General features: G+C 35.4%; 1 protein-coding gene across 2 annotated transcripts in view; it reads right to left on the reverse strand.

The window, feature by feature from the left end:
- Positions 1-23944, reverse strand: part of BLTP3B (bridge-like lipid transfer protein family member 3B) — a 76539-nt gene that overhangs the window by 43677 nt on the left and 8918 nt on the right. For both annotated transcript variants that reach the window (XM_052001644.1, XM_052001645.1), the window contains exon 2: positions 643-805. In XM_052001644.1, coding sequence (XP_051857604.1) covers positions 643-805 — 163 coding nt within the window. The remainder of the gene's footprint in view (positions 1-642; positions 806-23944) is intronic.

Raw genomic sequence — 23944 nt, forward strand, 5'->3', positions numbered from 1 at the left:
TGGATTTCCTAACACAAGATGAGACTGTTTCAGTTCTTGAAAAAACAGCAAAAATCATTGGATTCCTTGAGATGAAAAAATTGTTGATGAGACTACTGCAGTACTTCAGAGCTTACAGGAATTATCGGATTCCTGGCACATGAACTAATGGACAATGGATTCCTTATGGACTATTTCTAGGACTTATGGACATGTGTAAATTTTCATTTTGATTCATATTATTTGTTGCATTACTACTAGCCTGTGTTATATTGCTATGTGCTGATGTAAATTATGTATAATGCCTCCCATATTGATGGATTTACATATACCATGTATATCTGTTTCAAAATCCACATATTTATATGAAAAAACCCTTCTCATTAAAATTTTGAAACTGACATTTTTTAACATTAAATACTTATCTACAGGACAAACTGAACACCAATTTTGACTACATATTTAGTTTAATATATGTTTTCCGATACAATAATGAGACACACTAATTTTTAAATAGACATTCAGACCAAGGGATAATTGTTTTCCAACTACCTTCCAAATAAAAAATATTTTTTCTTACAAGAAAATTAAATTAGAAAGCTATTTTAAGGATAGGAAAAATGAGAGAAAAAAAAATCCTAACAACCACAAGAAAATGCTCACCCTAATGGATGCTTTATTACAAAAGACTTTGTTGATAGCAAGCCAGGTCGGCAGATCCAACATATTTTGAAGAACTTCTTCATCCAACTCTAAATTTGTCAGCTGACCTTCTCCCTTTAGAGTACTGAGGTTTATCTTATCAGGAGACAAATTTTTTGTAAACCTGAAAAAGAACAGGTATGGATCAACTTATATAGTTCAACATCAAGCAGCTGCATGTGAAAATGGACTCAATCACACTTTCATTGTCTGGTATTTCTCAGTGAGATTGGGGTAGGAGTAGAGAGAGGGAGTTTGAAGGGAAAGAAAATCAATAACTATTAATTGAAAAAAAAATATATATATATATACATATATATATTATTCTTCATTTGAGACTGGGTCTCTTCCTTTTGCCCAGGCTTAAAAACCACTAAGAGATCCCACCAGTGATCAGCAGAACTTTCCATCTATGTTATGGTATACTGTGTCCCTCCTCAGACAGCCTGGGTACACTCTGCTCAGAAAGGCTTGCCATGCTAGTGACAGAATGAGTACAGTAGTAGTCTTTTCTCCCCAAAAGTACCTCTCATTCACATCACCCAAAAACTTATTAACCTGATCCAACCTATACTATATATTTTTCCCTTTTAGATCACGTTTCTAGCTTTTCCTGACATGATTTGCTCTATTTAGAATCGCATTTCCTTTTTGCCAGATTAAAACTGAGTATGCCCCATTTTCACCCTTTATCTTTACCACTCCCCATTCATTAGACATCAGATAGCCACTTATTCCATTTAGACACAGCTTAGGCTGGCCTTTTTCAGGAGGTTTTATCCTTTAGTTAACAAAGAAGACAATGTATGTTTGCCTACATGAAGTACATGATTGTTTATCTAAGAATAGCAAGCTTCTGTTCCTTGAATGACTTGGGAATGGAGAGTTCTCTTAATTGTGTAAATGTTTAAAGTTAGATTACTCTATATGTAATGCATGAATCATGAGCTACAAAAAATTATAATATAAAAGAATAAAATCAACACCAATACAAAACCAAATTACACACAGTATTTCTTTGATCATTTAGAGAGCATCTGCCTATTCTGCAGGACCTCAGAGTTATACCGAAACCTCAATTACCATGATAACATAATATAGATGGAAAAAGATTAAATTGAATCTGTACAGATTAAAAGCACTCTTTGAAAGTAACTTTTAAAAATAAAATAAACACCCTGTTCCTTTATCATAAAAGTACAATGCAGAATATGCAAAAAAATTATAATTAGATAATATACAAGCTACCCTCAAAACTCTCACTGCAATTTTACCTTTTAAAATTTTTATATATTAAACTTTTAAGCTACCAAAGGTTAAAATTGTACAGAGACTTCTAGTACTCTCTGTATTAATAATCTACATTATGACTACATTAGACTATAAGCTTCAGGAGGCCTAAGCATAGTTTTTTGGGTCTCTCTTCCGAACACCAAGCAGCCAGGTGGTTTCTGGATTCTATGGACACAATAACAAATAATGACTTATATATAATGATTTGAATCCACTAATAAAATTTAGCCTTGACTAATCTTTGCTTTGGAAATATGAATACACATGATTTTAAATTTATTTTTCCTTTTTAGCAAGGATAAGGTCTGGGGAAGAAAATGGCAAATGCTAATAACCAAACTCGTTTTTTTCCTAGACATTTTGGGACAATTTTAATTTCAATACTCTATTCCAACCCAATAAATATTTATAGGAACCTGTCACATGCAAAGCACTGTATTAGGTTAGAAATAAAAAGTAAAATGAAAATTTGTCCTTGTCCTCAAGAAACTAACTATATAACAAATATAAAACTGATTCTTGGGAGGGGAGGAGAGGAGAGAGGATATAAAATGTGAATATAAAAGTATTAGTACACAATTTTTTAAAGAAAGCTAGTACCTAGGATAATCAGGAAGAGCTTTTGATAGGAAGTAGCATATGGGTTTGAGCTTTGAAAAAAGTGAGGGAACGGAAGAAGCTTAGGTGATGACAAAGAATTGGGGGAAAAGAGGTTTCACTTGTATAAAGGAAATGGAAATCTCAATTTGAGGGGAAAACAAGCAGACTTATTTAGTAGAAATGTACTATGTGCAAGGAGGAATAATATGAAATATGCCTTACAAGAATGACAGACTAAAACCAGCTTGTAAAGAGTATCAAATGCTCCACTAAGGTAATTTTATGCTAAAGGTAAAGACATTGAAGTTCTTAAAATGGTCAGATAACACAGTCAGAATTGTACTCTAGGATAATTTCAGCAGCCAGGTGGTAAAATGAAAAATGATGAGACAGGTCCAATTAGAAGACTAACTACTGCAATAGTCTAGACAAGAGATAATCAAGATCTGATCTAGAATAATGGCCTTGTGAGTGAAAAGAATGAAACAGATTCAAAAGATATAAAATGAAGACAGAATTTTGAAGTCTTGCCAAGAGATCTGACGTGCGGATAGGAAATGAAAGAGTCAAGAATGACACTCAAAAATGAAAAAGATTGTGGCATTTTTATTAAAAACATGGAAATAAAGGGCACAAGAATTAAAGTTTTGGACATGTTGAGTTTGAATTGATTATGGAACATCCAGTTGGAACGTCCTATAATCAGCTAGTGAAGACACTTAGAAGCCAGATTACTAGGAAATACACAGATCCAAAAACAATCCACAAAAGACACACTAACTAAACTTATAAGAGATAATGAGATCACTAAAAGAAATTATAGGAAGAAAATGAGAAAGGGCACAGGATAGAGATTTGCTGGACACCTACAGTTAGAAGGCTGGTCATTATGAAGACCAAACAAAGGTAACTGTGAAGTGGGGAAACAGTATTACAAGGACAAAACAATGTCATGGAAACCAAGAAAGTAACCAGGAAGAAAAGACTCAACAGTCAAAAACTAGGGAGGGAAAAAAAAAAGGATGTAGAAGAAGATAGCTAATAGTGTCAAATTCCACAGAGGGTCAAGAGGGATGAGAATTGAGAAAAGTATTTGAAATATTGTCTATAACTTTAGAATAAGAGGAGTCCATTGAGGGGTAAAGGCAGAAAACAGACTGGAAGGGGCTGGGGAATGAATGGGAAGAGAGTATGTGGAGGAAAGAAGGGCAAATGTCTTCCTCTATGAGTCTAGCTATGAAAAAGAGGAAATATAGGGCAACATTTTGAGGAAATAGCTGGATTTTATTTAAGACTGAGGAGGCCTAAGCATTTTTGTAAGCAGCTTTGAAACAAACAGCATATAAGAAAAAATTAAAGATAAAGAAGTGAGAATATTCATTTGAACGAACTTCCAGAGGAGATTCATGGGAATAGAATCAATCACACAAGCAGATGGACTGGCCTTGTTTTGGAGACTGAGTGTGAGGGAGAAAATAATGCAGTATTTTGCTGGATCTAGGAAAGAAAAGAGAAGGAAGAGCTTGCAAGAGGAGGGTGTCTATGTTTTTAGTCTTTATTTCAGGGCTCAATATGCATAAACAGAAGGAGAAACTGAATATAAAGCTAAAATATCATTTATTTTCATCTCTGAATCTTTACTGTAACCCACAATTTCAACTAGAAGTCCATAAAAATAAAAGCTTTAAAAGTTTATCCATCTGGGCCTTATAAATGGAAAAGTTGGAGGTGGAATCTGATCAGTTTTTTTTTTTTTAATTGTTGTTTCTCTTTATGAAATACTCTATAAAACAGATACAGGGATAACTTTCATAATCACTCCACTTAGAAAGCTGCCTTCACATATAAAGTATCAAGTCCCTATACCAACAATTGTTTATTCTCTTTATTATTAAGACTAGTACATGAACTATAAAATATATTTTATGCATATTTATGTTGTTTGTCCAAATAAAGGTCTCTCCTTTATGGTCTTCCTGAAAGAGCATGTTCGTAGTACACATTTATCTCAGACAGATTTGAAAGAACACAAGTATTAGCGACTAAATTTAGGTAAAATAAACAGCATTAAATAAGCCCTGGCCTGCTGCTGCAGGCTATGTGGTCTTAGTTTCTACTTGAAGAAACCAGACTAACAAGAATCATTAACTAAACATTATTATATATGGGACTTGATCCCAAAAAAGACAAGGAGTTCTCAGGGACAGAATTAACTGAGTTTGGCCACTACATTGAATGGATTATGTTTCAAAAGATAAATCTGAAAACTAGGTCCTTTGTTTGAGGAAAGAAAAAAAAAGTATGAATTCTATGTAAAAACCAGATGGGATATACTAGAAGCTAAATGCAGATTAAAAGGGAAAGCAAATTTATGAAAATTTATAGCATTCAGTTACATTCATGAATACCTAAGCATAGACCTCAAACCTGCAAAAAACAAACAACAAAAACATAGCTTTGGAATACACCAAAAGGATTAAGTTAAATACTCAAAGAACTTAGAAAGTATTTACAAAATGTACACGCCATTGATACAAATAATACTGTGCACCAAATTGCAAGACAGCATCAAATATACTTTATAATCATTCAATGAAACAAATAATCTGTTGTGTATCTCTGCTGTGTCTTGTTTAAATATGATTTAATTGGGCTTAAGTCTCAAAGAGCTTAAGTCTAATATATTTTAAAAATTAAACAATAATGAGAAATAAATAAGACAAAATTAGGAAATGTCCTAAGTCAAAACGTTATACTGAATCAGGACTTATTTCATTCCTTTCCAAATAAAAATTTTTTAATGTGCATCAGTATTTCTTTTGTTGTTTGTGAGTGACTCAAAAATTAACTCAAGTTCTATTTGTATTGGCACAAACTATTCAATTTAATGCCATGGTTTTTTGGATGGATTTAGAGCTATTTCAGAATAAATAATAAAGCATGCTATTTATTTGAATCTGACAGTGCTGGATAAAACACACAGGATCACAATGTTTTCAGACTATAAATATGAAATATTAGGTGCTATTCTAAATTTGAATTTTCAACACTGAGCCAATTCCAATAGAGTTGTGATGAAGAGAACCATCTGCATCCAGAGAGACTGAATGGGGGACTGAATGTGGATCACAACATAGTATTTTCACCTTTTTTGTTGTTTTTAGCATAGTTTTTGTTTTCTTTCTCATTTTTTCCCTTTTTGATCTAATTTTTCTTGTGCAGCATGATAATTATGGAAATATGTATAGAAGAATTGCACATGTTTATTAACATATATTGGATTACTTGCCATATAGGGGAGAAGAGGAGAGTGGGGGAAAGGAGGGAGAAAAATTTGGAACACAAGGTTTTGCTAGGTGAGTGCTAAATGCTATTTTTGCATATATTTTGAAAATTAAGAAGCTATTAATTTAAAAATATTTTGAAGAACCAATCTAGGGATTAACTCTTTCAAGAAGATCAATAGCCTTCTAATAAAACCCAAAAAAACAAAAGGAAAGCTGCCCTGTAAGGATAGCTCATGGTTTCTTTCTGGAGAGGTGAAAAAAAATAGAGAAAGAAAGAGGGCACTTAAAGGCAACAAGAAACACTATTTTTTGGATATCTGGTCATCTCATAATCATCAATAAAAAGACCACCATAAAGATAATTACAACAGAGGAGAAGTCCAAAAAATTCTATAAACTTTTTCTTTTGAATTCATTTATTTATTTAATTTTTTGCCCAGGTAAGATTCAAAACTTTTTTTAAAAGATTTTTGAGTTCTAGGCTCTCTCCCTTATCACTACCCATAATTAAGAAAGCACATTTGAAGTTAATGCAAAACATTTCCAAAAAGTCAAGCTGAGAAAGAAAATATAGATCTCTCACCATAGTGAAAAATAAAAACCCTCAAGAAAAAAAGAGATAGAGAGAGAGAATGCTTCAGTCTGTATTCAGACACTATCAGTTCCTTCTCTGAGAACGGATAAGAATTTCATCATAAGTCCTTCAGAGTAATCATGAATGATTATACTGAGAACTGCAAAGTCAATTACAGCTGGTCATCCCAGAACATTGCAATTATTTTGGATTTTCACTTTGTTCATGGAGTTTTGTTTTGTTTTTCCCGAGAGTTCGGTAATATTTTGTTACAAACACATACCACAGTTTATTGAGCTATTCCCCAATTGATGGGCATCCCCTCAATTTCCAAATTGTTTTTGTTCTGAGAAGAGAGCTGCTATGAATATTTTTTGTACATACAGGACATTTTTCCTTTTTTTGTCTTGTTCCCATCCCCCCATTTTTTTTTTTTTTTTTGGTATTCATGCTTAGTTAGGTCAAAGGATATGTATGAATTTACAAACTTTTGGGCATAGATCATATCTTTTGATCATTTATCAATTGATGCATGGCTCTTTATAAATATGACTCAGCTTCCTCTGTTTGAGAAATGATGTCTAATCAGAGAAACTTGCTTCGAAAAAAAATTTTTATACTTAATATTGCTAATTGTGTTTCCCCTGATTTATTCTCTCTCGGTTCACTCTGTCCCTCCTAAAAAGTGTTTTGCTACTAACCACTCCTTTCCTTACTATGTCCTCTCTTTTGTCATCCTCCCCACCCTTTTCATATCTCACTCTCCTCCCAGTTTCCTGCAGAATAGGATAGATTTCTATACTCCTATTGAGTATGTATGTTATTTCCTCTTTGTGTCAATTCTGCTGAGAATAGGGTTCATTTACTCACTCTCTTTTCTCTCCACTGTAAAAGCTTTTTCTTGCCTCTTTGTTTTATGTCAGATAATTTGTACCATTCTGCTTCTCCCTTTCCCTTTCTCCCAATACATTCCTCTCTCACTTCTTAATTTGATCATTTTTTAAAAAGATATTATCCCTTCATATTCAACTCATACCCATGCCCTCTGTCTATATATACTCCTGTCATAATGAGAACTTCCTCCCATACAGGAACGTGAACAGATAAACCTTATTAAGTCCTCTTTGATAGCATTTTCCTGATAATCTCCTTATTCTTCTCCAGAGTCCTGTAACTGAAAATCAAATTTTCCATTCAGCTCTGATCTTTTCATCACAAATGTTTGAAAATCCTTGTTTCATTGAATGATCACCTTTCCCTCTGAAAGATTATACTCAGTTTTGGTGAGTATTCTTGGTTGCAATCATAGCTCCTCTCCAGGATATCATATTCCAAGCTCTCTGGTCCTTTAATGTAGAAGGTGCTAAATCTTGTGTTATCCTGACTATGGTTCCATTATACTTGAATTGTTTCTTTTTGGATGCTTGCAGTATTTTCTCCTTGGCCTGGGAGTTCCAGAATTTGGCTATAATATTCCTGGGAGTTTTCATCTCGAGATCTCTTTCAGGAGGTGATTGGTGGATTCTTTCAATTTCTATCTTGCCATCTGGTTCTGGAATATCAGGACAGTTTTCCTTGATAATTTCTTGAAAGATGATGTCCAGGCTCTTTTTTTTTATCATGACTTTCAAGTAGACCAATAATTTTTGAATTATCTCTCCTGGATCTATTTCCATGTTAGTTATTTTTCCAATGAGATATTTCCTATTTTTCCTATTTTTCTTTTATTTGTTTTACTGTATCTTAATTTCTCATAAAGTCATTAGCTTCTTTTTGCTCAATTTTATTTTTTTAAGGAATTATTTTCCTCAGTGAGCTTTTGTGCCTCCTTTCCCAATAGCCCAATTTTGTTTTTTAAAATTGCTTTTTAAAGAACAAAATTCTATAAACTTGAAAAAAATGAATATTCAGTGACTTTGATACAAAGTCTAGGAGAGGACTGCAAAAAAATTTTTTTTAGAAAATATGCTTTGGCCATTATTCAATTGATAAATGGTCAAAGGGTATGAGCAGACAATTTTCAGATAAAGAAATTGAAGCTATGTCATGTAAAAAGGTGTTCCAAATCACTATCGATAAGAGAAATACAAATTAAGACAGTTCTGAGATACCACTACACACCTGTCAGATTGGTTGAGATGACAGGAAAAGATGACAAATGTTGGAGAGGATGTGGAAAAACTGGGACACTGATACATTTTTGGTGGAACTGTGAACGGATCCAACCATTCTGTAGAGCAACTTGGAACTGTGCTCAAAAATTTATCAAATTTATCAAATACTCTTTGATCCAGCAGTGTTTCTACTGGGCTTATATCCCAAAGAGATCTTAAAAGAGGAAAAGGGCCCCACATGTGCAAAAATGTTTGTGGCAGCCATTTTTTGTAGTGGCAAGAAACTGGAAACTTAATGAATGCCCATCAATTGGAGAATGGCTGGATAAATTATGGTATATGAATGTTATGGAATATTATTATTCTGTAAGAAACAACCAACAGGATGATTTCAGAGAGGCCTGGAGAGACTTACATGAACTGATGCTAGTGAAATAAGCAGAACCAGGAGATCATTATACATGGCAATAACAAGACTATATGACTGATCATCAGAGAGGACTGTTGGAACTGAGTGTGGACCACAACATAGCATTTTTATTCTTTTTGTTGATGTTTGCTTGCATTTTGTTTTCTTTCTCAGTTTTTTTCCTTCTTGATCTAATTTTTCTTGTGTAGCAAAATAACTGTATAGATATGTATATGTATCTTGGATTTAACATATTTTTTAACATATTAAACATGTATTGGACTACCTGTCATCTACGGGAGGGGATGGGAGGAAGGAGGAGAAAATATGGAACAGAAAGTTTTGCAAGGGTCAATGTTGAAAAATTACCAATGCATATGCTTTGTAAATAAAAAGCTTTAATAAAAATTTAAAACTAATTAATTAGTTTTTTTTTTTAAAGAAAGTATGCTTTGGATTATGAAGATGAGGGAGAAAATCCTTATAGATTATCAGAAGTCTAATTCTTATTTGTCATAAACAATTTCCTCGGGAACAAAAGATCAAAGAAGGCATTAAACTGGTAAATACCAAGTAACTTACAAAAAATACATTATATCCACAGGAACCAACTATTAGGAATCATTTCCTAACCAGTTATTTGTATGCAGACTATCAAGAATCTTAGAAAAGAAAAAAAAATTAATACTAAATTAGAATACTAAAAATAAGACTCAGAATGCCACTGAACTCATATAAATCTATGGCCTAATTAAACTGGCTCCTGACGCCAAAAAAAATGGGAAACTGATGAACAGACATTATCTCTACATTTTCTTAGGAGTTTTAACTAATAAAAGAGAAGGGAGAAAAAATGCCTAAAAATTGTCTCAGTCATTAAATACTTCATAATATTCAGCCAAAGAGAGATATTGTAGTCAAGGGCAATAATGATTTAGAATATTCATTTATGCATTAAATAAGAATTTATCAAGTACAAAGAAATGAGGGAGAGAGAAGTATGTTAGGGAAAGATGGGAAAAGGTTCCCTGTAGAAGGCAGCACCTGGGCTGAGTCTTCAAAGGCACCAGTAATTCCAAGAGAAGATAAATGAATGAGAGAAAGCATTCATGAAACGTAAAACAGAGAACAGCAAAATTTAACTAATGTGAAGAATTTTATGGATAAGAAGGTAGCATATTATGAGCAATTATCACCATATAAAACAATAAGAAATGTTAAAGGAAAAAAATAGATTTGTAAAAAACTTGGCAAGAATCCCAAATAAACCATAATCATTTAAGACAGAATCTGGAAAAACAACAAATGAAAAAAAAATGGAAAAAATCTTTTAAAATTTTTATAGCAAGAACTTTTCTCTATCAACAGTGACTGAGCTATGTGCTACATGAAGAACTTGAGAAATCACTAGAGAAGACAAAGATGGGGAAAATACCGAACTAGACCAAACTCAGAGAAACTGGTCATCTAAGATAGGGCCAGGGATAGAGCAGGCATAATTTCAAGGGAAATGAAAAATCAATTCTCAATATAATATATAAGACAAAGAAAAGAATATCGTGTGCTTAGGGAAATAATCATTTATCTATTACAAAAAAAAGAAAAATGAAAATATCAATAATTACTTGATCCATATGCCAACTTTCCTGTACATAATCTTAATTTGAATAAGCTACTAAGAGCATTCTTGAGAAAAATATGGACAAGGAACAGGCAGACTTGATATTCTACAAATGTTATCTTCATAACCACACAATTCACTAAAAAGTGCCAAGTACTTAGTTTTTTTTTTTAATTATTATTATAAAAATGATTTGATTTTGTAGGAAAATACTGCCCTAAAGATTTTTCTTCTAGGAAGTTATCTCTATGCATATTTCAAATTTTGTAAATTTGGTTTTTTTCCCTCTACTGCCTCTTATTATAGTAAGGGAATGATATTGTTGATAATCTTCTACTATCTTCCTCTATAAAATTCCTTTAGAAATGCAAAGATAAATTCAAATATTTCTACCAAGAAAGACTTGTAAAAGGCCCAAAATCAAAAGAAGAATAAAGTAGATTGCTTTAAGAAAACTGAGGAAATGCCTTTAATGGCTCCAAGGCAAAGGACAGTTTGTCAAATAGTCTTCCCCCATACTGGATGGCTATGTCATGGAACACCAGAGTTTCCAAAGCATTGAAAGAATAGATCACCCAAAAGACTGTGAAGAGAGACATAGTAAGAATGAAAAGCTTGCAATATCTACAGAGGAAAAGTAGTTTAGAGAATAACACTAGAGAGTTACATGAATGAAATAGGTGGATCAGTTTAAGTATTGAGAGCAAGGGGTAACTGATGGACAGCACACAGCCTGCATGCTCTAATGGGGCCCACAAGATACAACTACAAGAAGATCCAAAACAAAATAAGGAAGGAAATTCCTCTCCATGGATAGGTGTCACACAGCACAAAGAGGTGTGGATAGGTAGAAATGTATAATCTAGAACAAGAGATTACAGGCTCATCCAAGTTAAAAAGTAACTAAGCATATATTTGTGAAATAGTTGGGAGGTACAACATAAAAGGCAAGGACCAAAGATCATGGAAAACACTGTCACAATGAAATCTTTTAGGATGGGGAAAGGATGATGGCCAGCGCCCACTCCCCAATAAAACTAACTTTCTTCAAGGATCCTTTAAATTTTACTTAGAGAATTATATAGGGAAAAGAATACTAGATCTGTAGTAAAAAGAAACAGAGTGAAACTGTAACTTTGCTATTAACTCAGGAAACTTAATTTTTTAAAGCTAGGGGCTATAGGTTCAGTAGTAAAATACTACCTACCCCACTTTTAAAATTGGAAGAATATGGGAACCAAAGATATAATTACTTTCAACTCACATTAGTTGATCATGAGCTGAAAGAATAAAGAAATATACTCTCTATTTTTTTTTTTGGTGCTGGTAGTTAGGTACTTATCAGTCATGTCCAACTCTTTATGACCCTTTTTGGGGTTTTCTTAATAAAGATACTGGAGTGGTTTACCACTTCCTTCTTATCTTATTTTACAAATGAGGAAACTGAAACAAATGTTAAGTGACATGCCCAGGATCACACAGATGGTAAGTCCAAATTTTAATTCAGGTCTTCCTGAATCTAGGCCCACTACTCTGTCCTAAGCGACCTCATTGCTCCACAGATTAAACCAATAGAGAAAATGGACATACTGGCCTCAGAGAGCAGACTAAATAATTTTATACAAAGAAATCCCTCATTAGGGTTGAGTTTCTGTAATGACCAATTCTGATTTAGAAGTTTATATCTATCAGTAATAAAGATGTTAAGATGTGATGCTTTTGTGGTGAGTACTAGTAAGTAACATTGATCATCCTTATCAGCTCCTGTGTTTTAGATTTGGAAGAGACCTTGTGGACTCTCTATAAGAATTCCCTTATCTGGAAGCATTCAGTTATCTCAGTCATGTCTAACCCATCATAACCTCATCTGGGATTTTGTTGGAAAAAGATGCTGAAGTCATTTACTATTTAATTCTCCAATGGATCCATTTTGACAGACAGTCAAAATTTAAGTGACTTGCCCAGGATCACAGAGCTGCAAAATGTCTGAGGCTGAATTTGAACTCAGGTCTTCCTGACTCTAGGCTCAATATGCTATTCACTAAGCCACCAGCTGACCCTCATTTTAGAGATGAGAAGACTCAAGCACTGAAAGGGGAGATGAAGTCACAAAGGAAGCATGAAACCAAGTCAGAACATGGTTAAAGAACCATGCCTGTAGAACCTGACAGAAGAATTGAAACACACGACAGCTTCTTCTAGTGCATGAAGGGCAGTCACATGGAGGAGAATTAGACATGTTCTGTTTATCCCCAAAGGGCAGCATCAGGAGAAAAGATGCAAAAAGAACAACTTCCTTGAGAAATGAGAACCTTTCCTGTCAGAAATCTTTGTGTGCTAAAGTGGAGAATTCTCCATGGGCATGAGATATAGAAGGTGGTTCTTGATGCCCTTTTCAGATCTCAGACTGTTATCCTGTGTCCCCAGCTCCCAGATCCCAAATCCAAGACTCTTTCCCCACCACCATTCATGTTCAATGAGAAGCAGATACATACATATACACAGTCCCCCCCCACACCTCTTCTCTCTCTCTCTCTCTCTCTCTCTCTCTCTCCTTCCCTCCCTCCCCCCCCCCTCTCTCTCTTCCTCTCCCTCTCCTCTCCCTCTCCCTCTCTGCCTCTCTCTCTGTGTCTCGTGTGTGTGTGTGTGTGTGTGTGTGTGTGTGTGTCTCAATCTGTGTTCCTCTCTCCCTTAATGAAGTGAGTCCTAATCTGTTCTTGGTTTCTGCATGTGTTATAGTGAATAGCACTGGGATGGGAGTCAGGAGACCTCAGCTCTAATACTAATTATCTGGATGACCTTGGGGAAGCCACAGATCCTCCCCAGATTTAATTCTCTATATTTATAAAAATACTTATGTTCTTCCCAGTTCTAAATTTCATCTCTATTTCATAGATAACATAGATAATATTACAAAAGTAAGCATGAAGGAGTGAGGGGCAAGAGAATCCAATGTATTTAATTTGGGGATAGGCCCTAGAGAGTTAATGTATTTTATTCAATAATCTAAACAAAGCCAAAGGAGAATTACCTTGCAGTGACCAGTTAAAGTTAGAACACCTCTGAGAACTAAGAGGCCAGGATCAATCCCAAGTAAACATAGGGAGTCCCATCTCAAACCATATGGCCTACCCTTAGTAGTACCCTGAGTAAATATAAATTCCAGGAGGACAAAGACTAGCTTACTGGCTTTATATTAAATCCCTAATGCCTGGCACACAATAAGCACTTAGTAAATGCTTGCAGACCACTTGAGACCACCTGAGACCACTGAAACGCACCTGGCCTCCTGTGGGCTACCCATAGTAATAGTTGTGACAAGGACTATAAATTAAGAGTCCTCATCTCTGTTCAACTTAATAAACCTTTGCTACACACTTATTAAGTACACAGCACCAGGACAGAGTCGGAATCTTCCTTATACACTTAGGTTATCAAAGTCCACATCCCCAAGGTCACAGGAAAATCAATATATATTCTAGTCTAGAAAAATAGGCTTTGTACCTCAGTCACTTAAGCCAAGCTATATAACATCCCCACAGTTCAGTGCTGATCAGCCCCAAATCATCAGGTTACTCCTGTCCAGCCTCTCCTGGGAGGAAAAAATGTCATTAATGAATCTAGCACCATATAGGAGAACAATAGACTAGGATCATCACTGAAGTGACTGTCCTTAAGTTTCAGCTTTTCCTTAACAACCAGGCCCATTTAGTTCTTATGTATCTTGAAAGAATATAGGCTCACTATTTTCTATAAGAGTCATTTCAGTCATTTTCAAGTAGTTGTGGTTTGCATTGAACACATGCGTATTTAAGTCCTAAGTCTTTGGTGATGCACGAAAGAATGGAACAAAGTTTCGAAGATATCAAGGGACTTTACAATTTGCACTTTACAAATGAAAGTTGACTAGGAAGCCTTCACCTTACCACTCTGGCAATCCGTAGTAATTATACCTTCATAGACTTGAAAGCTCCCTTGATGTAATGCTAATCCCTACTAGGAAGCAGCAGGTCAGGGTGTCACTTTTACAAAGCCAGGAAGAGCTCGTCAAAACCTTTAAAAGACCAGCAAAAGGTTTCTTTTTTTAAGAAAACCCCTAAAAGTATTCCAACCGTGAACACAGGGATCCCGAGTCTCCATATTTAAGGAAAATGAATGCTCTGAATCTAAGCTACAAATCCAATGTTTTCTCAAAGAAAAAGTATAGTCCCTGAAAAGTGACTCTGCTGGGAATAATGATCATCAGCATTTCTCATCTTTAAATTAAAAAAAATCATTTGGAAAGGGGAATATTACCTGAGGTCAGGGAATTCAGACAAAATGTCCCTATTCCTGATGAAAGCAAGTGGTCAGTTGCCAGGGTCTTAGATTCCTCTGGTTGTCAAGATTGGGAAATGCACAGCAAACAGATCTCCACCACAGCCAGCAGGGGTCGCTGCAGGGAACGGGACACGGGGGACACACAAAGGAGCAAGTTTAAAGGGAAGGGAGAAGAGGAATGATACAAGGATGAAAAAAAAATTTAGCGCTGTGTACTAAAAACAATTAGTCACATTCATTGCTTTTTATTAAGTAGAACAGAAATCTGCTGAAAATTCAAGATGCATAAATTTCTAGGCTGACTTCTGAGTGGTCACCAGCAGCATACAAGTTTTGGCCTGATGGTCAATTATGATTGCAAAAGTCCAGACCACAGAGAGAAAACGCATTATTCCACTAGTGAGTCTTTCAAAAATGTGAGTCTCAGAGCAGATCCCAAACATCACAAAAGCCCTCTTTTACTGAAAAGCTGGGGGAAAAAAAGAGAAAGTGATTCTGGAAATCAATCCAGAAGCCACTGTAGGAAAACAGAGGTCAGAATTAGCAAGAAAACACTTGGGAGGCTGTTTGAGGAGATCATCCTCTAAACTAGAATTCTCACTCTAACCAATCCACAGCAGAGACTGGAATTTTCCCTCAGTGGCCCATTCTCCTGGTAAGAACTGGTTTTTTTTTGCCTCAATGTGACTTCCCACAAGTTTCACCCATTCTACTCTACTCAAAGTGATTTAGAGAGAGAAAGAAAAAAAAAAATTATCAGCCAGGACAGAAACTGAGCCTGAACCTGGGATTTTAACATATGGAGCACATCCAGATAAGAAAACTGTTCCCATCAGTGCAGGTCAACACCTTTTCTATGACTTGGAGTCTTTGAGGGTTACCTAGATCATCAAAAGGCTCCAGACAACCCAGCCAAGCCATGCCAGAGTCAGGGCATAAATCCAATCTTTTTGGCTGAAAGACCAGCTCTATAGAACAAAGCCCCACACCGGTTCTTCCAAATCATTCTGAAAAAACATTTTTAACTCAAATATCTGGACAGCAGAGGCAAAGGTTTATTTTTTTTCTAATTCAGTAAAATCAGAATATATTATATATTACGCCTACCACTACATCTCCATTAGCAGTTTTGGACAGTCCCTTGTATACAAGTGGAGCCTCAACTCTCTTGCCTTTTATACTCTCTTAACTGCCTGCAATTTGACTTTCAACCTCATCATTCCCTTGAAACAGCTTTTTCCAAAGTGATCAACAATCTCTTTACTGCCCAATCCAACAGCCTTCTCTCAATCCTCATTTTTCCTAAACCCTCTGTACTCCTGACATTGTGTATCACTCTCTCTTATTTAATATAAAGTAGCTTTTTTTTTTTTTTTTTTGGAAAACTCTCCTGGTTCTCCTACCTGACTGTTCCTTCTCAGTCTCCTTTTTGCTGGATCTTAATCCAGGTCATACCCTCCCTCTTTCAGAGGTCTTGTAGGTCCTCTTCACTTTTCCTTCTATTTCCCTCCATTTCATTTAGTGATCTGATCTGCCCCCATGAACTCAATGATCACCTCTATGTGGATGATTCTCCAATCTACTTATCCAGCCCCAATCTCTTTGCTGACGTCCAGTCTCCCATTTCCAATTAACTATATCAAAGCACTTATTAAGTACCTAAGAGGTACTGGCTATTAAAATGCTTATTCCTCTCCCTCCTCCATATTGGATATCTCAAACTAGATGTCCAGCAAACATTTTTACCTCAACGTATCCAAGACAAAACTCAGAAACTTTTTCCAATAAACCCTGCCTTCTTCCTATCTTCCTAACTACTCGATTCTCTCTGCTTTCCAGGCTCACAACTTAGGTGTTAACTTCTCACTCTCTCTCACCCCCATAGGCAATCTGTTGCTTTTACTTTCATTAAATATTTCATATGAATCTCCTCTCCTCTGACAGACACAACACCTTTTTGTAGGCCCCTCCTCTCTTCCTCCCTGGGTTATTAGAATGCCTGCTAGTTGATGTCCCTGCCACTTGTCTCTATTGACTTCAGCCCATCCTCCAAGCAACTGTCCCAAGAGTTAGTTATTAAGTGTATCACACACAGCCCCACTTCAAACTTGAGGGGATGCCTATCATCTCCAAGATTAAACACAAAATCCTCTGTCTGGCATTTAAAGCTCTTCATACTCTACCCTTATTTCCATCTTTCCAGTTTTCTTTCCCACATACTTGCTGTTCCTCAAAAGAGACACAATACCTCTAGGCATTTTTGCACATGTTTGAAATTCATTCTCTCCCCACCCCTACTTCCCAGCTTCCTTCAAGTCCTAAATATATATATATACACACACACATATATATTTTTTTTTCCACAGAAAGTATTTCCTGACTTTCTCATAATTCTAGTTCCTTTCTTGTGGTGATTATCTCCCATTAATTCTATACAGATCCTGTTTATACATAGATATCTGTATGTTGTCTCCCCCATTACATCTCAAGCTCCTTGAGATCAAGAACTGTCTTAAGTTTTTCTTTGTATTCCCAGAATGTAACAGTGTGTCATTTAATAAATGTTTTCTTTTATTTATTTACACACCCACTTATTAATATATTAATAATATTGATTAATAAATGTTTAGGTGACATGAATTACTCATCCTTCATCAAAAATTATCAAATCAACATATAGGAAATTATTCCCCCCTGGAGAAACTAATCTCTGTCTGGCACATCTCTTAAGTTCAGGAGTTCTAAGTTTCAGTAGGTCAAAGTGATCAGATATCCAAACAAAGTTTGGAATTAACAGAATCAGCCCCTAATTGTCTAAAGAGGAATAAACTCATCCAAGTCAGAAACAATAGATCAAAGTTTTCATGCTAATCAAAGGGATATTGGGCTGTTAGTGGCCCCTGCATATCTAACCAGAGTGAGATAAGGAGGATCAATTTTTAAAAGAAAAAGAAAAAAAGAAGTAAGCTGCGATTTCATATAGCAAAGGGAAAGCAGTCTTTCATTTATAGAAATGCATTACTCACTTTGACAAAATGGATTTATTCCATAATTAGAAGATGTCAGTATAAGGAAATTCTTACTATTAGTGCTAAATGGAGGGTAGCAATTTTCACAAAAGAAAAATATGAAAATGGACATTATACATATAACCCCAACTAAATAAATAACTGGTGTGAAAACCTTTGGTATCAAATACAATAATCACCTTTTTAAAAAACCCTGTCACTTTATCAAAAGAAATTTGAAAAATTAAAAGCACAAAACTATAGGAGCCAATTTGGTATTACTAGGATTTGTAGAGCAACAGCTTTCATCATTTTTCTTCACCTAATGTAACCTTAAAAATATTCTCTCTCTCTCTCTCTCTCTCTCTTCTCTCTCTCTCTCTCTCTCTCTCTCTCACACACACACACACACACACACACACACACACACACACACACACAGAAAACTTAAAGATGATGATAATAAGTTACAATTACAAAGTGTTTGCAACATTCCTCACAACAGCCCTGTGGCATAAGTAGCATCAACAATATTGTTGTTATCATAGTATTCCCATTTAAAAGATGATCAAACTGAAGATAAGTACCTTGGTCAGTGTCACAAAGCTGAGTGTCAGAAATGAGATCCTAAAATGACTCCTAGCCTAGTATTGTTCCCACTACACCAAACTAACCCCTACTTAGTTATTTAATGCCTAGTAATCTAGATGGATAACAAAGATTGGGGGGGAGGGGGGGGAGAAGGGGGCGGGGAAGGGCACCAAGGAAGTGGAGGATGGAAAGAAGGATAAAAGAGAAAGTCTTAGCCCTTAATCTAGCAAAGACAACTCATAGGAGATGTATTCATAGCAGAGACCAAAACAGAAAATTAAAGTGAGAGGGAGAATCACTTCTTACTAAGGAAGAAGGAAGGGAAATGGTCAAAGGAGATAACCTGAGCTGAGCTTTGAGAGAAAAAAGGAAGAATTTCAACTAGTGTGAATCAATGAGGAACCGTTGATTACAAATTCATACAAACAGAAGATGCGATCTGCTAATTATCACCAAACAGCTCAATTAGTTGACTAGTGGCAAAATTGAGTTCTAGTGTTTTTTTTTTTTATCAAAAACTGAGCCACACAGAAAAGAAGGGCCTTGTCCAAGATTGAGACACAAGTTTCCCAACTTAAAATCCAATACTATACTGATTTCAAAATCCTTTGTGACCTTTAAGAAAAACTGGGAGTTACAAATAATCACTCCATCAAAAGTTGTGCAGAAATGAGATTGAGATATATTCTTTGACAATCTTGAGGCAGTGTGTAGTCAACAGAAGACAGCATCAGAGTGACAAACCCCTGAATTCAAGTCCTGTCTTTGACATGCACTAGCTGGGCATGTATGGGCACATGACTCTGGACCTCAGGGCCCCAGATACCAGTGGAGCTAGAAAGGACAAAGAAGTTTGCCATTTGCAACAATGGAAATTTCCACATTAGGAGATACATTTTCCAATGAAATGCTAGCGTCAAAGAGTACCTACTTTAAAAAAAAAAAAAAAAAAGATTAAAGTCTGGATTTAGCCTACAAATGAAGTATTTATTAAATGTTTACTATGGACCATGAAAATACTAAAATGAAACAGTCCTTACTTTGATCTATTGTTTCTGACTTGGATGAGTTTATTCCTCTTTAGACAATTAGGGGTTAATTCTGTTAATTCCAAACTTTGTTTGGATATCTGATCACTTTGACCCACTGAAACTTAGAATTCCTGAACTTAAGAGATGTGTTTCTCCAGGGGGGAATAATATGGAGATTCCATATAGGTAGACTGTACCACTATAGGATGATATGAATTCAAAAGCCACTTCAAACATTGGCTGAGTGACCCTGAGAGAAAGAAAACACATAAAAGGGAAAAGGAGAAAGAAGGGGATATTCATATGGAGGCAATGTGGCTGGCAAAGAGAAAAAGGAAAGATGCAAAAAAGTTAAGGAATGAGGAAAGAGAGGCATGGAATAGGAAGAGAAGACCTGGGCTGGGACCCCTCTTGAAATAGTTGTCGTGAAAGCAGTTACAAAAGGAGAAGAAGGGAGGAAGAAAGGGAGAAATGGAAGAAAGAGGGAAGAGTCCAAATAGCATGCACCTCTAAGAAAATTCAATATGCAAACTTATGAAATCAATAAAGTATATGGGAATATTCCATTTACATAAGGGTTTATCCCAGTAGTCCTTTAAAATGAACAAGTCTATTAGCAAAGAATTAGAAACTGAGAGGGTGCTAAGCAACTTATGGTTTATGACTGTTATGGAATAGTACTGTGTTACAAGAAATGACAAGCAGAGTGATTTTAGAAAAACCTGGATTTACATGAAATGAAATGAGCAGAACCAAGAAAACACTGTATACAGTGACAACAATACATATAAAGATCAACTGTGAATGTCTTAGCTATATTTGGATTATAATGATGATCTAAGATAATTTCAAAGGATTTGATAAAAAAAAAAAAAACTATCCAATTCCATATAGAAAACTGATGAGCTCTAAGTGCAGTCTGAAGTTTATTTTCTTCCCTTTCATTATTTTTCCTGATATATACATTCATTCATTTATTTTTGGCAATATAGTTAACTATATTTTGTATGATTTCATATGAAAAATGGGTATCATATTTCTTGTCTTCTCAATGGATGGGGGAGAAGCAGGAGGAGGGAAAGAATTTGGAATCAAAAATATAAATAAATACAAATACAAACTCAATTTTTTAAAGAGTACACTTAAAACATAACTGAATTTCTATAGCATCTATTGGAGAAACATCTCCTGAATTAAATGAGTAACACCTGCACTTGGTATTTTTAAAAGAATGTCATGAATTCTTTAGTGATTCTCTGACACTAAAAAACGGAAATTAGCATCTATTAATAACTTTTCATTAAAAAGAAATATTCTCAATAAGCCACAGTTCCATTTTTTAATGTCCTTAAAAATGGTAGCAAAAATACTGTGATATAATTTCTGGTTATACCATTTAGCATTTTAAAAATTAATTTAAAATTTGTTTTCAATATAGTATGATACACACAGAGGCATAAAGACAATGTTCATAAACAAAAATAATTATCATACAAAATATTCCAAAAGTAACATGCTATTGAAAATGACCTGCTTCTTCCCCTAAGCCATTCGCTCAGCTACTTTTTAATATTATGTCTATATAAATCATATGTAAAACCATGTTTCTGACATTAAGAGATTTATCTTTGGTAAGATAGATTGTATTATGCATAATTATATATATGCATAAATATACACACACACACACACACACACACACACACACACACACACTTTACATCAGAAGTCAGCAGTAATTCAGAAGGTGCATATATACCCTGCCAAATCTTTGTTTTAAAGCTTTTGTGGGTTCAATCAATATGGGTGTACGTGTATGTGTGCGTGTAACACACACACATACACACACACACACACACACACACACACACATTTTGCACATATTTAACCTCTATCAGATTACTTGCTGTCTTGGAGAGGGGGAAGATAAGGGAGTGAGGGAGAAAATTTTGGAACGCAAAGTCTTACAAAAGTGAATGTTGAAAATTATCTTTACAAGTATTTGGAAAAATAAAATATTATTGAGGAGAGCAAGAGACAGACAGAAGCACAGGTTTTGCAAATTTTAAAATGTTACATAAATGTTATAAAATATACCTTACGTGATCATATACAACTCTGGTTAAACTAATATTAATGCAAATTAATATATTTTTAACTATTTAAAATGCTTCATTCAAATTACAATGCAGTTTATCCCAATTTTGTATTGTACATTTTTCCCCTCCCCTCCCTGCCTCTCCCTCCCTCTCCCTCTGTCTGTCTCTATCTCTGTCTCTATCTCTCTGTCTCTCTTTGTCTCTCTCTTTTTCTCTTCTTCCACTCCGCCCCCCCACCCCACCCCTGACCCCGCAGTTATACAGGACTCTAAGATCCAAACTACCCCTTATTCATTCTGGGAGTTCAGTCCACATGTCAGTGATCCCTGCTCTTACTCCTGGAATTACCCTGACATTACATTTCCTGGTTTTCTGCCTCTCATTTGATCTCCTTGCCACCAAATAAGACACACATACATATAATGCTAGCAGGGAGAGTTTGATTTTCTGAGTATTGTTTCTCTGTAGGAGCAGGCCCTGTTTTCTGTCTCCAGAACCTAGCACAGTGCCTGGCACATACTTAGCACTTGAGAAACAATCAAAGACCAATTCTATGGAAAGAAAGATTCAATTTAAGAAACATTTACTGTATTCTCACCAAATGCAAAAGTGGCAAAGATTACCCTGACAGCAAGAGACACCTACTATGTGCTAGACACTCAGGATAAAAAAGAAAAAAAGAATCCAGTCCTCACGAAATTCTAGGCTAGTGGGAGAATGAGATGGATCCACAATCACTCTGAATACAAGGTAAATTAGAACTGAGCCAATGTAGTATGTAATAAAGATCCAGTCATGGACATAAGAAGATCTAGATTCAATTTCTGCTTCTCTCTATGCTGGATGACTCTGGGCAGGTCATTTAACCTCTCAACACCTAGTACATATTAAGACTTTAAGGTACAGAACAGGAGCTAACCTATATAGGAGAATTTTCTCAGAAGGGGTTATCTATATTTATGAATACACAGGGACAGTACCAAAAAAAAAGTTAGAATGAGAGATTTACATAGAAGTGATCAAATAAGAGCCTTGGAGGAAGAAATTACTTCTAACTGAAGGCAGGGCAAATCAGATAAGGGAGAGCCTCAAGGAAGAGGTCAGATGGACCTTGAAGGAACCACAAGATTTCTGCAAAAGATTGAGAGGAAGCCTTTTCCATACCTGGGGACGACTGTGCATGGAAGAGAGAAAACTCAGAAAGAGATCGGGGCGAAAAAAGGGTTCCAGCACCGAAAACTTAGTGCAGAAAGGTAGCTTAAGCCTCTCAAATGAAGACTGGAAGCAGGCCATGGAGGAGGCTGAATGACATTAAGAATTTAGCAATTAAAACCACCAGTTTTTTTTTTTTTTTAAATCAGGACAGCAATTTAATCACACATGTTCTTCCTTCTCCTCTCTACCTCCCTCCTGCTCTTAGACCCTTCCTGTATTAAAAAGATTACTTGGGCAACAATGAACGATAGTTCAGAGATCTCAGAAACAAGAAGCACAAAGACAGACGGGTCTTTCAACATAGCAGACAAGTGGTAAAACTATTAATAAGGTTGTGAATTAGTAAAATGTTAATGGTAGCAAAAAGAAGGAAACCAACTCAAAATATATTAATATTAGTGTGCAAATTGATGTAAACAAAAGAAATAATTAAATGTATTGCCTTATACAATAAATCTTGTAATTTTAACACATCAAAAAAAAACTTAATATGTAATATCCTTTTGCTGCAATTACTTGCTTTAAACATGAATCAACCCTAAGTTCACCAGATTTTGACAGATATCCTTTAATTTTCTATCATGAAATTGCCATTTGATCACATTGGATTTTAAGCATACCTCTGATTTACAGTTCTTTTTCCCAATTCCTGCTATTATTCCAGCCCCAGGTTTGAACACCGGTCTTCCAACTCAAAATCCAATATAGCATCCATATATTGATATGGTACTTTGAGGCTGGCAAAGTCAACAAGTTAAATCAACCAGCATTTCTCAAGCACTTTCTCTGTCCCAACATTAGGCAAAGTGCTGGGAATTCAACTTCAAGAAGAAAGATACTCTTGTCTTCAAGGGACTCCTATTCCAATGAGGAAAGAAGACAGATAAAAGGAAATGACCTTGGGAGCATAGGAAGACAGAAAAGAGGATACCTGTGCAGAGACACAAGGGAGCAGGCCTTGGAAAGAAGTGCAGCCTGGAGACTTTATATATCTGACATCATGTGATCTTCCCAACAACCTTGTGACATACAAGTTACTATCATCTCCATTTTATAGATGAGGAATTTAAAGCTGAGAGAAGTCAAGGGTCTTCCTCAAGA

Source organism: Antechinus flavipes, chromosome 5 (assembly GCF_016432865.1).
Source record: "Antechinus flavipes isolate AdamAnt ecotype Samford, QLD, Australia chromosome 5, AdamAnt_v2, whole genome shotgun sequence".
In the NCBI taxonomy this organism is placed as follows: Eukaryota; Metazoa; Chordata; class Mammalia; order Dasyuromorphia; family Dasyuridae; genus Antechinus; species Antechinus flavipes.